At 44.0% G+C, this 15,740-nt stretch overlaps 1 protein-coding gene across 4 annotated transcripts in view; it reads left to right on the top strand.

Moving 5' to 3' along the window:
- Window positions 1-12,549: 12,549 nt before the first annotated feature.
- LOC118913597 (neurotrypsin) overlaps window positions 12,550-15,740 on the top strand; it is a 76,300-nt gene continuing 73,109 nt past the window's right edge. For 2 of the 4 annotated variants that reach the window (XM_057502594.1, XM_057502593.1), the window contains exon 1: window positions 12,550-13,265. In XM_057502594.1, the coding sequence (XP_057358577.1) occupies window positions 12,764-13,265 (502 nt within the window). In that variant the 5' untranslated portion in view covers window positions 12,550-12,763. The remainder of the gene's footprint in view (window positions 13,266-15,740) is intronic. The other 2 variants (XM_057502595.1, XM_057502592.1) reach the window with 1 other exon arrangement.

Raw genomic sequence — 15,740 nt, 5'->3', positions numbered from 1 at the left:
AGGTAGCTGGTCCACTTGGGAGTCTTCTACTAGAAGTCTGGATATCTGAATTCATGGACAAAATACTTTGTTTTCTTGCAAGCAAAGAACAAGAGTGGGTCTGCTAATAAAGTAGGAGATGCAATTTCAGGGAAATCTAGACACTTTTGTTTAGAGCTGACTGTATGTTTTATGTAAAATGATTGCTGAATTGACAGTATCCCCCAGATATTTAGTATTTGTTGATTGTATAAAAGACAAATGTTACATGGCTGTGTAGAAGTTAATGCAATTATAGTGTGATATTTGAAATGAGGGTGACATTTTTTCCCCACTGAAATCTGCAACGGGTCAATAATATCAGGTATTGTTTTTAATTCTATGAGCTAAACAGTTGAATGAGGATACTGCCACACTTGGGTTTATCCAGAGAAGGGTTCCAGCCTACTTGAAAATAAGAAATTGTAGGAGGAATAGTGCCATATTTAGTCTAGAGAAAGTATAAAGTCTTTTAACTAATAGTCATTTGCTCATTGTCCAGCACTTAACATACTGCTTCTAATTCTTAGAGCTTTGTAAAGCTCTTGTTTTGAATTTTTACCTCCATATTTTGAACAAACTACATCTAGGAGGCTGGCAGTGATTGATGGATGACTGGGGAGCCAGGATCCCCATATCCTATCTCTACTCCTACACATAGGGCACCTTCAGAAAGTGAGTTCCCCAGCTGACACTGATGTGTAGAGGATAGGCCCAGGCACATGCAGCTTTTACAGTTAGCTGGGGCTTTGAGCCCAAGCCCCGAAACTAGTCGTTTCCTAGTAGCTAGGCCAAACAGCTAACCAGCTTCTCTTCCTCCCCTTCAACCTCAATCCATACAAAAATCTTTTTGTTGAGCTTTATGGTTCTTAAGATTCCAAGATCAAGTGAGGAAAAACAGTAAGCAAATGGGGATGGGGTGTGAGTGGGGGGGTGGAAAAATAGGGCACCGATTACCTTATACAGACTTATTTACATCTCATGATAATACTACTAGGGTCTCTAGTTCTGTGGACACATTACTGTTCTTGGATCTGCCTCCTCCAAATCATTGCATCTCATTCTTGAAGGTGAGTAACAAGGACTGTGGGAGAGTTTTTAGTGTCCTCCAGAGGCCAAGAAGCTAGTAATTTTTTCTTTTTTTTTTGTCTCCTATAAACTCTTTTTAAAAAAAAAATTTTATTAAGGTATTATTGATACAAACTCTTAGGAAGATTTCACATGAAAAAACAATGTGGCTACTACATTTACCCATATTATCAAGTCCCCACCCATACCCCAATGCAGTCACTGTCCATCAGTGCAGCAAGAGGCCACAGATTCACTACGTGCCTTCTCTGTGCTACACTGTTTCCCCGTGATGCAACACACCATGTGTACTAAACATAATACTCCTCAATCCCCTTCTCTCTCCCTCCCCACATGCCGTCCCACACCCCTCCCCTTTGGTAACCACTAGTCCCTTCTTGGAGTCTCCGAGTGTGCTGCTATTTTGTTCCTTCAGTTTTGCTTTGTTGTTGTACTCCACAAATGAGGGAAAATCATTTGACACTAGTCGTTCTACGCCTGGCTTATTTCACTGAGCATAATCTCCTCCAGCTCTATCCATGTTGTTGCAAATGGTAGGATTTGTTTTCTTCTTATGGCTGAATAGTATTCCATTGTGTATATGTACCACCTCTTCTTTAACCATTCATCTACTGATGGACACTTAGGTTGCTTCCATATCTTGGCTATTGTAAGAAGTACTGTGATAAATATAGGGGTGCATATGTCTTTTTGAATCTGAGAAGTTGTATTCTTTGGGTAAATTCCAAGAAGTGAGGTTCCTGGGTCAAATGGTATTTCTATTTTTAGTTTTCTGAGGAACCTCCATATTGCTTTCCACAATGGTTGAACTAGCTTACATTCCCACTAGCAGTGTAGGAGGGTTCCCCTTTCTCCACATCCTCACCAGCATTTGTTGTTCTTAGTCTTTTCAATGCTGGCCATCCTCACTGTGCTTTTAATTTGCATTTCCCTGATGATTAGTGATGTGGAATCTCTTTTCATGTGTCTCTTGGCCATCTGAACTTCTTCTTTGGAGAACTGTCTCTTCATATCCTCTGCCCATTTGTTAATTCGGGTTATTTGCTTTTTGGGTGTTGAGGCACATAATTCTTTATATAGTTTGGATGTTAACTCCTTGTCAGATATGTCATTTACAAATATATTCTCCCATACTGTAGGATGCCTTTTTGTTCTGTTGATGGTGTCCTTTGCCACACTGAAAATTTTTAGTTAGATGTAGTCCCATGAGTTCATTTTTGCTTTTGTTTCTCTTGCTCAAGGAGATGTGTTCAGGAAGAAGTTGCTCATGTTTATATTCAGAAGATGTTTGCCTGTGTTGTCTTCTAAGAGTTTTATGGTTTATTACGTATATTCAGGTCTTTGATCCATTTTGAGTTTACTTTTGTGTATGGGGTTAAACAATAATCCAGTTTCGTTCTCTTGCATGTAGCTTTCCAGTTTTGCCAACACCAGTGGTTGAAGAGACTGTCATTTCCCTACTGTATGTCCATGGCTCCTTTATCATATATTAATTGACTATATATGGTTGGGCTTATACCAGGGCTCTCTAATCTGTTCCACTGGTCTATGGTTCTGTTCTTGTGCCAGGACCAAATTGTCTTGACAACTGTGGCTTTGTAGTAGAGCTTGATGTTGGGGAGCATAAATCCCCCCAGCTTTATTCTTCCCTCTCAGGATTGCTTTGGCTATTCGAGGTCTTTCGTGGTTCCATATGAATTTTAGAATGGTTTTCTCTAGTTCATTGAAGAATGCTATTGGTATTTTGATAGGAATTGCATTGAATCTATAGATTGCTTTAGGCAGGATGGCCATTTTTACAATATTAATTCTTGCTATCCATGAGCACGGATGTGTTTCCATTTACTGGTATCTAGTTTAATTTCTCTTGTAGTTTTGTCTTGTAGTTTTCAGAGTATAGGTCTTTCACTTCCTTGGTTAGGTTTATTCTGAGGTATTTTATTCTTCTTGGTGCAATTGTGAATGGAATTGTTTTCCTGATTTCTCTTTCTGTTAGTTCATTGTTAGTATTTAGGAATGCAACAGATTTCTGTGTGTTAATTTTCTATCCTGCAACTTTGCTGAATTCAGATATTAGATCTAGTAGTTTTGGAGTGGATTCTTTAGGGTTTTTTATGTACAGTATCATGTCATCTGCAAACAGGGACAGTTTGACTTCTTCCTTGCCAATCTGGATGCCTTTTATTTCTTAGTGTTGTCTGATTGCCATGGCTAGGACCTCCAGTACTATTTTGAATAGAAGTGGGGAAAGTGGGCATCCTTATTTTGTTCCTGGTCTTAAAGGAAAAGCTTTCAGCTTCTCGCTGTTAAGTATGATGTTGGCTATGGGTTTGTCATATATGGCCTTTATTTTGTTGAGGTACTTGCCCTCTATACCCATTTTTTTGAGAGTTTTTATCATGAATGGATGTTGAATTTTGTCAAATGTTTTTCAGCATCTATGGAGATGATCATGTGGTTTTGGTCCTTTTTGTTGATGTGGTGGATGATGTTGATGGATTTTCAAATGTTGTACATTCCTTGCATCCCTGGAATAAAACCTACTTAATCATGATGGATGATCTTTTTGATGTATTTTTGAATTTGGTTTGCTAGTATTTTGTTGAGTATTTTTGCATCTATGTTCATCAGGCATATTGGTCTAATTTTCTTTTTTGTGGTATCTTTGCCTAGTTTTGTTATTAGAGTGGTGCTGGCCTCATAGAATGAGTTTAGAAGTATTCCCTCTTCTTTTACTTTTTGGACAACTTTAAGGAGGATGGGGATTAGGTCTTCACTAAGTGTTTGATAGAATTCAGCATTGAAGCCGTCTGCTCCAGGATGTGGATAAAATGAGAGTTCCTGTGGCCAAGATTCTTACCTGGTCCTGGTTAACTTGCTCACTGCACACCTGTGGGCAATACATGGCTGTTAACTCTATGTAAAGAGCTCTGCCCAGTTCTCTGGGCGCGACACACATGGTGGTGTGGCTGCAAGGCTGCAGGAGAGAAGAGCTGAGGTTGGAGTGGTGACAGTGTCGAGGACAGAGGCCCAGAGTATGGCTGTGTGGGATGGCTGTGTAGACAGAGGGGCGCAGAAGCAGAGACTGGCTTGTTGTATACAGACTCGCTCTGAGTGAATGGGATTTTAGTGACTGACCTGCCACCTGGAGATAAAGTTGGGTATAACCCTTTCACCCCGAGAACATTTTGCTTTCATTTTCTTTGGTCACATTGAATCCATAGTGAACTTGCCCAGAGCTGAAACCTATTGGCAAGACAATTGGCAAAAGTTGGCAGGTTCACTGTTGATCAAGGAAAAAGACAGGCTTCCCCTATGGGAGGGATGCTTCAGCAGGCTGCCCCTGTGAATGGGGAGACAGTGGATCGTCTTCCAATGGGTATGTGGTCTTAGGTGGCTTGCCTCCTAGAGGACTGGGCCCCACCCCAGGACTGGAGCAAGTGGGGGTGACACCTGATGTAGTAGGGATGCCTCTTGGTATAGTAAGCAGATCCTTTGAGAAGCAGAGTGCCCAGGAGGCAGTGGAGACTGTGGGTTGGCTGCTTCTCACAGTCTTAAAAAGGTCTACAGAGGAAACCCAAGAAATGGCATGAGAACGCAATCTGCAAACTTCAGTAGATTCCCTGAAGAGGGAAATGGCCTTGATGTGGAAGGAGGCAGCACAAGAGCTCCGGCAGCAAGGTGCTATTGGAGTTGAGATGGCTGCGCCGCCAGGTCTTCTGAAGGAGGAAGAGGCCAGGAAGGAAAAGGACGAACTCCTGAGGGAGGCACAGGCAGAGGTGGCACAAGAACTTCAGCTGCGAAGCATTGAGCTGAAGGTAAGAGAGCTTCTGAAGACTGAGCTGGCATTGTTGTGAGGCACTGTAGCAGAGGAGGCACTTGGGGGAGTGGAGAGAAAGGTGCCATCAGCCCCAGAAATGGAGGAGCTGGGGAAGGATGAAGGGGTGGTGCTGGAGGTGCTGGCCCCTCCTGTACTGAAAGCACACCCAGTGGTTTTAAAGAAAATAAAGACCCAGCAGCTGCAAGTTCCCCAAGGAGAGGAGCAGCCCCCTCCACAGTTCGTGGAGCACTCTATGGTCCACCCCTATACACCGGAGCACCCGTGGCTGTGGGACTTGGGGGTGGATGGAATTGTTCTGTCAGGATCAGAGATGGGAAAGCTGTCTTCCCTGACAGTGCAGCCCACCTTGAGGCAGTGATTACAAAATGCGAGGTGACATGTACAGTAGCTGAAGCAATGAGAACCCGGAAAGAAATAAGACCTGTTAGTCACAGGAGGAATTTGAGGGGGCCCGTGAGGGTTACAAGGACCCAGATGTGGGTTGATTTGATACGGGCAGGAGTAGATGGAAGGAAATTAGACGGGAAGCCAAATAGGACCTTATTGGAGCTATGACAACAACCGAAATCAGTGCAGCAGTTCCAGCCATTAAGACTAAAGAGGCAGAGGTCAGAGACAGAGGCACGAGTCCAGCCTGCGTGTATGCAAGACTTTTTGGGGAAGAGGCTGGAGAACAATGTTCAAGCTTCCTTGCACAGGGACCATTGCAGTGGACTAAGGGTACATAGATTGAGAGGAGAGAATCCTGGAGGGGTGGAGTGTGGATAAAATGAGAGTTCCTGTGGCCAGGATTCTCTCCTGACTGTGGTTGACTAGCTCACTGCACACCTGTGGGCAATACATGGCTGTTAACTCTATATAAAGAGCTCCGCCTAGTGCTCTGGTCACGACACACATGGTGGCATGGCTGCAAGGCTGCAGGAGAGCAGAGCAGAGGCTGGAGTGGTGACAGCACCAAGGACAGAGGCCCAGAGGATGGCTGTGCAGGATGACTGTATAGAGAGGCCCAGAGGATGGCTGTGTGGGATGGCTGTGTGGACAGAGGGGCCCAGAAGCAGAGACTGGCTTGCTGCATACAGATTTACTGTGAGCGAATGGGATTTTAGTGACTGAGTTGCCACCTGGAAATAAAGTTGGGTATGACCCTTTCATCCCGAGAACATTTTGCTGTCATTTTCTTTGGTCATATTGAATCCATAGTGAACTTGCCCAGGGCTGAAACCCACTGGGAAGACACAGGGGTTTTGTTCTTAGGTAGGTTTTTGATTACCCGTTCAATTTTGTTGCTGGTAATTGGTCTGTTCAGATTTTCTGTTTCTTCTTGGTCAGCCTTAGAAGGTTTTATTTTCTAGAAAGTTGTCCATTTCTTCTAGGTTGTCCACTTTGTTAGCATATAATTTTTCATAGTATTCTCTAGTAATTCTTTGTGATTTTTCCTTTCTCATTTCTGATTTTGTTTATGTGAGTAGACTCTCTTTTTTCTTGATAAGTCTGGCTAGGGGTTTATCTATTTTGTTTATTTTCTCGAAGAATCAGCTCTTGCTTTCATTGATTCTTTCTATTGTTTTATTCTTCTCCATTTTATTTATTTCTGCTCCAATCTTTATTATGTCCCTCCTTCTATTGACTTTGGTCTCATTTGTTCTTCTTATTCTAGTTTCATTAATCGTGAGTTTAGACTGCTTATATGGGATTGTTTTTCATTCCTGAGGTAGGCCTGTATTGCAATGTACTTTCCTCTTAGTACGGCCTTGGCTGCGTCCGACAGGTTTTGCGGTGTTGAATTGTTGTTGTCATTTTTCTCAAGAAGCTGGTAATTTAACACAGATTTGAACCCAGGTCTGCTGGTTTCTAAAATGATACCAAATCAGTAGTGGATAGAACCAGAATCACAGCATGAGAAAGTAGGTTTCTACCTGGTGACTTCTTGCTCAGTAAAAGCAATGATTTTCCAGCAATTTGGACTCTGTAGAGATGGAGTAGGCTGGCTTCCAAGTATGAAATTTTACCAATTGAGAGTTTTCAAGAAATAGCTGAAAATGTACTTGTTAGGTAATTCTGGAAAAGATTCCTGCATTTGACAGAAAGTTGCTCTAAGTCGTTTTCAACACTAAGATCCTGTGATTCCTAGATCACTAGCAAGCAGTTCTAGTGCTGTTTTTCTTTCAGTCTGTTTACTCTTTTTATCTGTGGCCACAGCCCACTTGCAAGTGAGGAATTTGAAAAGCACTCATTATACTTAGGTGCACTCCTCAACAAAAGCTTTTTAACTCAAAATAGTATTTTATTGGCTTTCAGGGACCAAACTTGCTGGGAGGAACAGAGAGAAAACATCATAGAGGACAGGCACTCAAGTGAGCAGAGCTAGGGCAGCCTCATGATTGTCCTTGATCATGGAAGGAATTACTCAGGTGCTACAAGAGAGAGAAACATGATGGGGAAGTACATCTGGACAAATTGCCTGCTTTGTTGAGGTAGTTTTCAAAGGGTGACTTAGTATGAAGGGTTAACAATTCAAAGGCAGTTACTGAGACATTCTACCATATGGTTGGCACTGAGTGCTGTGTTCTGCAGTTTACGTGCATTATCTGGGTTACCCCTCAGATATCTACCACATAAGTACCTTTACTGTCCCTTTTCCACAGATGTCAAGCCTTTGACTCAGAGAAGTAAGGAACTTGTCTAAGATCCCACAGTGAGTAAAGCTAGAGCCAGACTGAACATTAGAGAATGAATATATTGTCTTGCCAATGGGTTTCAGCCCTGGGCAAGTTCACTACGGATTCAGTGTGACCAAAGAAATGACGGCAGAACATTCTTGGTGTAAAAGGGTTATACCCAAGTTTATTTCCACCGTGGCAGGTCAATCACTAAAATCTCGTTCACTCAGAATGAGTCTGCATGCAGCAAGCCGGTCTCTGCCTCTGGGCCTCTCTGCCTGCACAGTTATCCCACACAGCCATCCTCGGGGCCTCTGTCCTCAGCTCCGCCACCACTCCAGCCTCTGCTCCACTCTCCTGCAGCCTTGCAGCTGTGCCACCGTGTCACCCAGAGCACTGGGCGGAGCTCTTTATATAGAGTCAGTAGCAATGCACGTGTGTAGTGAGCTAGCCAACCAGGGCCAGGTGAGGTTCCTGGCCACAGGAACTTTCATTTTATCCACATATATATATTCCTCATCTATTAGTATGTGTGATTTGAGTAAACCTGAAAATGAATCTGTGGGATATAGTTTCCATACAGGGATTATAGCAAGGTTAGATGAATTTTTAAAAATAAATAAAATATTTGAAGAGTATTTGTGTCTATTTATTAAATTCAATTTTAAGCAATGAGACAAAATAGAGATCAAATGACTCTTATGAGTATTATGGACACGAGTCAAGCAGAACTTCTTTTGCCCTTAAACACCATTATAAGGTCAACACCCCTCAAATATGGTTATATTTTGGTTAAATGTGGGGCTTGGGCCCTACATTGCAATCTTGTGTCCTCAGATGTCTTCAGACATGGCCAAGGGCCTGCAGAGAAGAGTGGGAACAATACAAAGCAGAGGTATAAAGACTACTTCCACTGCCAGAGACCTGCATACAGGAGACTTCTGCCTCTTAACCACTGCATCATTCATTTAGTAATTCATCACTTACTTTCTGGATCTTTTATTTTCTTGAACTTTTAACTATTTTATATTCTTATTTCATAAAGGACATATGCAAATGCCTGATAATATCTTAGGGGTATGAACACCCTCCCATCCCCACCCCCCAACCAACACCAAAGGCCAGATAATGTCTTATAATTTCAAATTTCTCATAGTCCCTACACAGGTCCACATATTTGATGTGAAAGAGCAGAGCTCAGTGTTCTTTTAACTCATTTTCACACTTGGAATTATACAAGTAAATACTGCTTTTATGCCATATGTTCAGAAAGGTTGCAGCTCTCCCCAATACAGATAGTAGCCAAATTGCAAATGAAACTTTTCTAATAGTTATTTTGTTTATTGGTTTTTGGAACTCAGTGAAAATAATAAGCATATTGATTATATTTCCAAGCAAACTACACTAATTCAGTGAAGTAAAATCATCCTGTAAACCATGGTAAAGGCAAAAGTTCATATACGACATAGTTGTCATGGGGAAGGGCAGATATGTAGATGTATGTGTCCCCCATCCTTACCCCAACATTGTCACCTCCCTGCTGTAATATGAGCAGAGATTCCCCTCTTCACTAGCCTAGGTTTTAGGTTTTGCAGTTGAAGGGAGTTAGTTCTTGGACCCTAAATCACCAACTTTGCTTGAGGGAATCAGGTGGTGGAGCTGAAGTGGGGGATTATAGGGTCTTCCTGGTGCTTCTAAGCATTGTGGTGGGGAAAGTCTGCAAGGTGTCTTTCTCGTTTCTTTATGTTCCCTTTCCTTGCTTCTTTGTTGCTGCTGATGGCTTGGGAAGCAGAGAATCAGCGGTGAGGTTTTTACAGTTGTAACGAGACAGAGTTGCGTCCCCCTGTTCTTTGGTTCTGATACTGTGCTGAGAGGGTGACGAGACTCTGAGGCGGGAGCGGGGGCTAGGCAGTGCCTCATCAAGGCAGAGGAGAGGATTTCTCCATGAAAACGCCCACGCCAGCATGCATACTGTAATGTACAGAGGTGGGAGAAAGACATGCATTTCATGCACTGGGCTGGGAATTGGAAATCGTAAACATCTGCATGTTGGCAGCAGCAAGGAGGAATGCAAGAAGAGAGGGAAGGAAAATAATTAGCAGAGGAGGGAAGTCATATGTAAGGAACAAGTCTGTTTAAGTCATATTTTGCCTGTAAGATAGAGGGCCAAACCCAAATCAAGGCCCCTAAATTCATAGTCCAATTACATAAATGCCATTTTATTTTCTAAGAAAGTTATGTTTTAAAATGTTTTCAGATGTGGAACTGATGCCTGGTTTCTTGTTCACGAAATTGAAGAATGAGCTTCACAAACACTCAAGGTAGGAGAGCAAGGTACAGGCTTTTATTTAGAGATAAAGTGAAAGGACAGAGCTCCCGGCTCACTCCAGGAGGGGACAAGAGAGTCTGGGGTAGTGTGTTGTCTAGGGGTTTTATAGGCAGTTGAGGATTTTGGGGAACATGAAAAAAAGCTTAGGTGTGTGGACTTATTAAGTGGTCCCTGAATATTTAGAATTAACTTAACACAAGCAACTTCCTGCTCTGATGATTTCTCCCTGAGACACCAGCATGTTGGTCAGGGAGCATATCAAACAATGCCACCTGCCCAGCCTCCAAGGTGGGCTGAGGTATTGTTTGCTAAAGAGTAAGTTAAGAATTTCTGACTTCTTAACTTCTTGGTATTAAAATGCAATCTTATCTTTAAGGTGGAATCCTTCTTGCCTTTTACTATGTTGTTTATGTCTGGGCTTACTTGCTAAATTAGTTGCCCAGTTTGCAAAATCACCTTATCAGATTGGAAGAAGGAAAGACAGCACATAGGCCTGGGCGTTTTAGCATGCTGAAGTGAATCTTACACATGATTATAAATGATTAGCATAATAAAAACATGTGTTACTCTTCTTTGTCTGGGGAATATTAACTGATCTCACTGAAGAATGACTCTAGAGCTTAATGTTTAACAGAGAGTTTTGGTAGGGGGTTTCCTTGCATGTAGTTACATTGTTCTGCCTGCAAACATCCTGCCTTGCTTTTTCCGGAGGCCCTCACCCTACTCTGACTGAACGCCCCCCACCCCAGGTCCCTGTCCAGAACTTGCTGTAGGTAGCTCCACTTTGTATGTGTCAGCTTTATAATGTTAAGTTAATGTTAGTAGGCCTTGGAAACTCTTCAACTCCTCTTAGGTAGTACAGGTAGCTTGAGGAAAGGTCAGCCTGCCCAGGGTCCCTCCTTTCTGGAGCCTAGTTCCAACAATCTTCTCTTTCACTCTATCTCATTATTTCCTTATCTTCAAAGTACATACATGTGTGAGCATTGGGTCTGCCTACAGACCGCCCAGGAAGTGTGAAAGCAATTGTTGCAGGAGCCATGCAGGAAAGGTTGGTTAGTAGGATCTAAGCCAGCCAGCCAGAAACCCAAGATGAGCCTTAGCCTTCCCTGGGCTATCAAGTGAGTGGCAGAAGGTAGAGAAACAGCTGGAAAGGAAAAGGGTGACTATTACTAGAATTGCCACCTATTATTATCAAGAATCTGATTGGTGATCTCTGTTGACCCTACTAAAATATGTAAATCTTCCCCAATATGTATTTTATGTTCAGTCTCTTTTACCCAATCCTCTTGTACTCACTTCATTTACTCTTTTATCCAATTCATTCCTCTTACCCAATTATGTCTGAAATTTAAAAAATGTTTTATTAATAGGGGTGGGGAGACAAACCCAATAATATTATTTAGAAGGATAAACTAAAATGGATTATTTGAATTAGGCATAGGGAAGAGTTCCTAACTGAAACTTAGGTTTTAACAATCAATATTTAAGTTGTGCTTAAGTTTTCTTAGGGTATATTGTGGGACAGTAGTCCTCCGCCACAGTGAAAAACGATCACCAGAAAGTAAAATATTACCACCTTTATGGCATTCCTTTTCCTTGTTTAACTTCAGTGCCATAGTCAGCAACAACTGAAAGGGGAAATCCTAAACCATCCAGCTTCAGTGAGTTTTTTAAATTCTAAGGCTACTTTCCTTCTGGATGGGGAGTGGGGCTGTTGAAAGGGCTGTACCAAACTAAGGTCAAGGCAGCAGTGCAGCTACAAAACTGCTGGCAGGCAGAGTCCACTTTGGAGAGGCAAATGAGGAGGCTTAACTCAAGTCTCCTGACCTGCAAAAAGCAGGCAGGTGTTAGAGGGACCGCCTTTTTGGGTAGGATGGAGACCCGGACGGATGAAGCTTTCTCTGGTTAGAAAGGAAATTTGGTATTAAGAGGGCCTCACCGAATCCCAATAATAAGCAAACAACTGGTGGTGTCCAGGACACCGGGTGGAAAGTGGGAGGCAGGAAGTAGAAAGGCCCAAGCTCTTTTCCCTGGGTCAGTTCAGGAATTTAATTTCAGCAAATGTTTGTTGGAGCCTCGTAAGTGTTGGGCACGGTGTTAAGCACTGGGATAATAAAGCCGAATGAAACGTGGTCTTGTCCTTGAGGAGCCCAGAGTTCAGCAGAATGGCTTCAGCATTCCTCATGGGCTTTGATAACTTTTATCCTGGGACTTGTCAGGGAGAGTTGCAACTAAATCCATCCACACTTTTCTTCTGAAGATTTCAAAACCGATGAAAAGAGACGCGGCACGGAGTGGAGGAGAGATGGCTGCAGACCCTGAAGCCAGGCTTGGGAGCCCAGGGGCTGTGCTGGTGGTGTCTGCTCTGCCGGCAAGGGGCAGCCCAGACCGGCCCCCGCACTGGCACCCTGGCCTCAGCTCGGGTACAACAGGGAGTCTGGCAGGCGGGCGGGCCGACAGCAGGGAGCTGGGGAGCGGCCGCGCGGAGGCCGGGCTCCGCGGAGGGCCTGCGCACTCGGGGCCCGCCGCCAGGGGGCAGAGTTCCCCCTCTGGGGCCCGGCCCCGCCACTGCCGGCGGTGTGCGCGTCTCTGCGCTCGTCGTCTCCGCCCGCCGGCTCTCCGCGGAGCTCAGGATCTCACCGCCCGCGAGCGGCCGCAGCAGAGGCGCCGCGGGAGGCGGGCGGTGAGGGGAAGGCGGTCCGCGCGCGGGGGCGGAGGGGCTGGAGGGGGGCTTCGAGGGGAGCAGCAGCCCCGCCCCGCTCCCTCGCCTCCGCCTCGGAACCGAGGAGCCGGGGAGCATGGACCAAAGCCCGCCGTTCTGGCACCATGACGCTTGTCCGCCTTGTAGCGGCTCTGGTCTTAGGGGCGCTCCCCGAAGTGGTCAGCTTTGATCCGGTGCTCAGTTACCCGCCCCACCAACGCCATCGCGGCTCACCCGCTCCAGTTCCCCGGCACCCTCACTCCCTTTCCACGCCGCAGCGGCACCAGAGGACGCCTCCGCCGGCCGCCCTCCAGCGCGTCCCACGCCCCCCGTCCTCGCTCCCCGCCCGGCGCCTGGCCGCCCTCCACGCGGGGCACCGGCCGGGGCCGCTCCCCGGGGGCTGCCCCGCCGGCGAACCCTGGGTCGACGTGACGGACTTCGGCGCCCCTTGTCTGCGCTGGGCGGAGGTGCCACCCTTCCTCGAGCGGTCGCCCCCGACGAGCTGGGCTCAGCTGCGAGGGCAGCGCCACAACTTTTGCCGGAGCCCGGACGGCGCGGGCAGACCCTGGTGCTTCTACGGGGGCGCTCACGGCAGGGTGGACTGGGGCTACTGCGACTGCAGGCACGGTGAGTGCACCGGGCAGCGGCGGCAAGCGGGACTGGTGCGGGAGCCAGCTGGCTGGGAGAGGGCGTTAGGCGTTCCTTGAAGAGAGTAAGTGTGGGGTTTCGAGTTTGCACTGCTCAGTGTGACGGTTTGGTTGGCCGATGCTGTTACCGGCAAAGTACACTGGTACCTGGACTTGAAATTAGCTAGGCGTGCTTTGTGTCTGAAGGTTGTTAGGGGAGATAGTTTCTCTGCAAGGTGCTGTGCTCTGAGTTCCTGGATATGGACTCTGGCCACTACGTGTTATGTGTGTGCGCGTGTAGGTAGATGCGTGGGCCCTGAGTGGATGTGTGTTGTCTGGTTCAGCTTGCCTTGAGGGTGTTACCATATTTACGTAAAAGAAGCAAAGCAAAGGAGGAGATAAAGTTTGCAATTACTTGTTTTGGAAAAGGAAATATTAAATCTAATACCACAACCAATAACCTCCCTTCCCACGGACAAAATATATGATACAGTTTTTGTCTTACTCCCACCATTGACCTCTGTTTGAGAAAGTATGGCATAATCTCCTGGCCAAAATACAACTTGTCAAAATGATGTTCACGTTCTAGGGCACAACATGGCAAATACCATCAGTGAGTGAAGAAAAAAGAAAGATAAACAGTAACTATTTTAGGGAAGAAGCAACTTGATATAATCAAGTATACTTTTCAAGGATGTCATTCTCTAACTATAGATGTTATTTGTGCAACATGAGGATTAGTTGGTAACATCAAAAGATAAAATTGGTAAAATGTTTTGGTTTTCTGGTAATAAAAGCATCACATTAATAGAAATAATGTAAGTGAATAATGTGCCTTTGAATAGTGGTTTGTGGAGTTGGTGTTCGTTTTTTTTTTTAATATTAGGGCTTTTTTCCCCCTTTAGTAGCTGGGAAGAAAAACCTTATGTCTTTCAAAATTTGAATAGTCCTTCAAATATTTTTTTGGCTGTTCTCCACTCAAACTAGGGGGCAGGGGTTTCATGATTTGGGATTCTGAAATATATTGTACTTTGTACCTTTTGGAGGTAATTTGAAGGTTATTTTCACAGTACCATTCTCTTCCTACAGAAATTTTTATTTATCTGCACCTTCTGTTGCATTAATGCTCTGAGTTAAAGTGAAGTGATAGGAAGGTGAAGATCAATTATCCTTCATACTAGAGAATGAAGTCATTGCTATACTCATGTTTCATGGACAGAATGCTAATGTGGCTATAAAATATGGAGGTAATATCAACCAAAGAGCCATGGCATTATCTCATTATTTACTGTAAGAGATTTATAGTAAAATATATGCAATTTTTTCATTTTCTATTTTATGTCTTATTTATATATGAAATATGTTAGGAAATATTTATGCATATATATATATATATATATAGAAGGAAAAAAATGGAATTCAAACTTAAAACACTATAGTGATTTATTGCTCTCTTTTTGACATAATTCTCTTCACTCATTGAGTGAAGAGAGTAAACTGTCCTTCAGTTTCCCCCGACCCCCTTGTGTTGGATAGAAATGTAAACTTAGCAGCAGCACAGACTTTTTATGATGCCCTTATGTTTGTAGCTAATTTTCACCAGACAGGACTTCAAACATTGCATAATAGTTGTGTGTACTTCCTGGGGTGAAGTGATTGGACACAAGAGAAACAAAAGAAACCACCCAAGGTGGGAGATATATGCCCTCTCCCCTGCTCCTCCCGAAGCAGGAAAGCAGTTGATGACTGTGTAATAACGGAATTATACTTTGACAGACTCAACCTTAATAACGGAAGCTCTCCATTCCATCACTCGCTCCTCATGCTCTGATTAGGTGTAACCCACGCCTCTGGAATGACTGGCATGTTCTGACCCTTATGGTTTCCTTGGTCCTACCTTTCACTTAGGAGAGTGAACAAAGCTATCATGGAGTGGTGAGAAAATTTGGAATTGTGCTTTGGAAAACATTGGTGTTCGGTTTCGTTCTCCCAGAACTTTGGTTTCCTTATGTGCAGAAAAGCAGTTTTTGAATACGTTAACTCAAAGAACTTTATCAGCTCTGAGCATGTACAGAAATGGCCTGATAATAACAGCTAGGATTTGTTAAGCTTTCACTCTGTAGGATGCTGGGCATAGCAGTATGTGTATTCATTTTTTCATTTAATTCTCATAACGACTTAGAAGGTAGTGCATGTTTTCATATCACTGCTCATTTTGCTCTAGTTCTTTAATTATACAAACATGTAGAAATATCTGAGGTGTCTAATAGGTCCTATTTTTGTAGCTTAAGAACTAGTGTAAAAAGAAAGGGAATTATGTTTGGGCCAGTGCTCATGATTTCCAGTCTCTTATGATTAGAAAATATCTGGAGTTTTCTTTTTTTTTCCCTTGCAAAACCAACTAGGACAAAAGGAAAGAAAATTCATAGTAATGAGATCCTTCCTTTACAAAATAAACTGGAGGCCAGAGTCAAGT

Source organism: Manis pentadactyla, chromosome 5, assembly GCF_030020395.1.
Source record: "Manis pentadactyla isolate mManPen7 chromosome 5, mManPen7.hap1, whole genome shotgun sequence".
Lineage (NCBI taxonomy): Eukaryota > Metazoa > Chordata > Mammalia > Pholidota > Manidae > Manis > Manis pentadactyla.
This window is presented reverse-complemented; position numbering and strand designations above follow the sequence as displayed.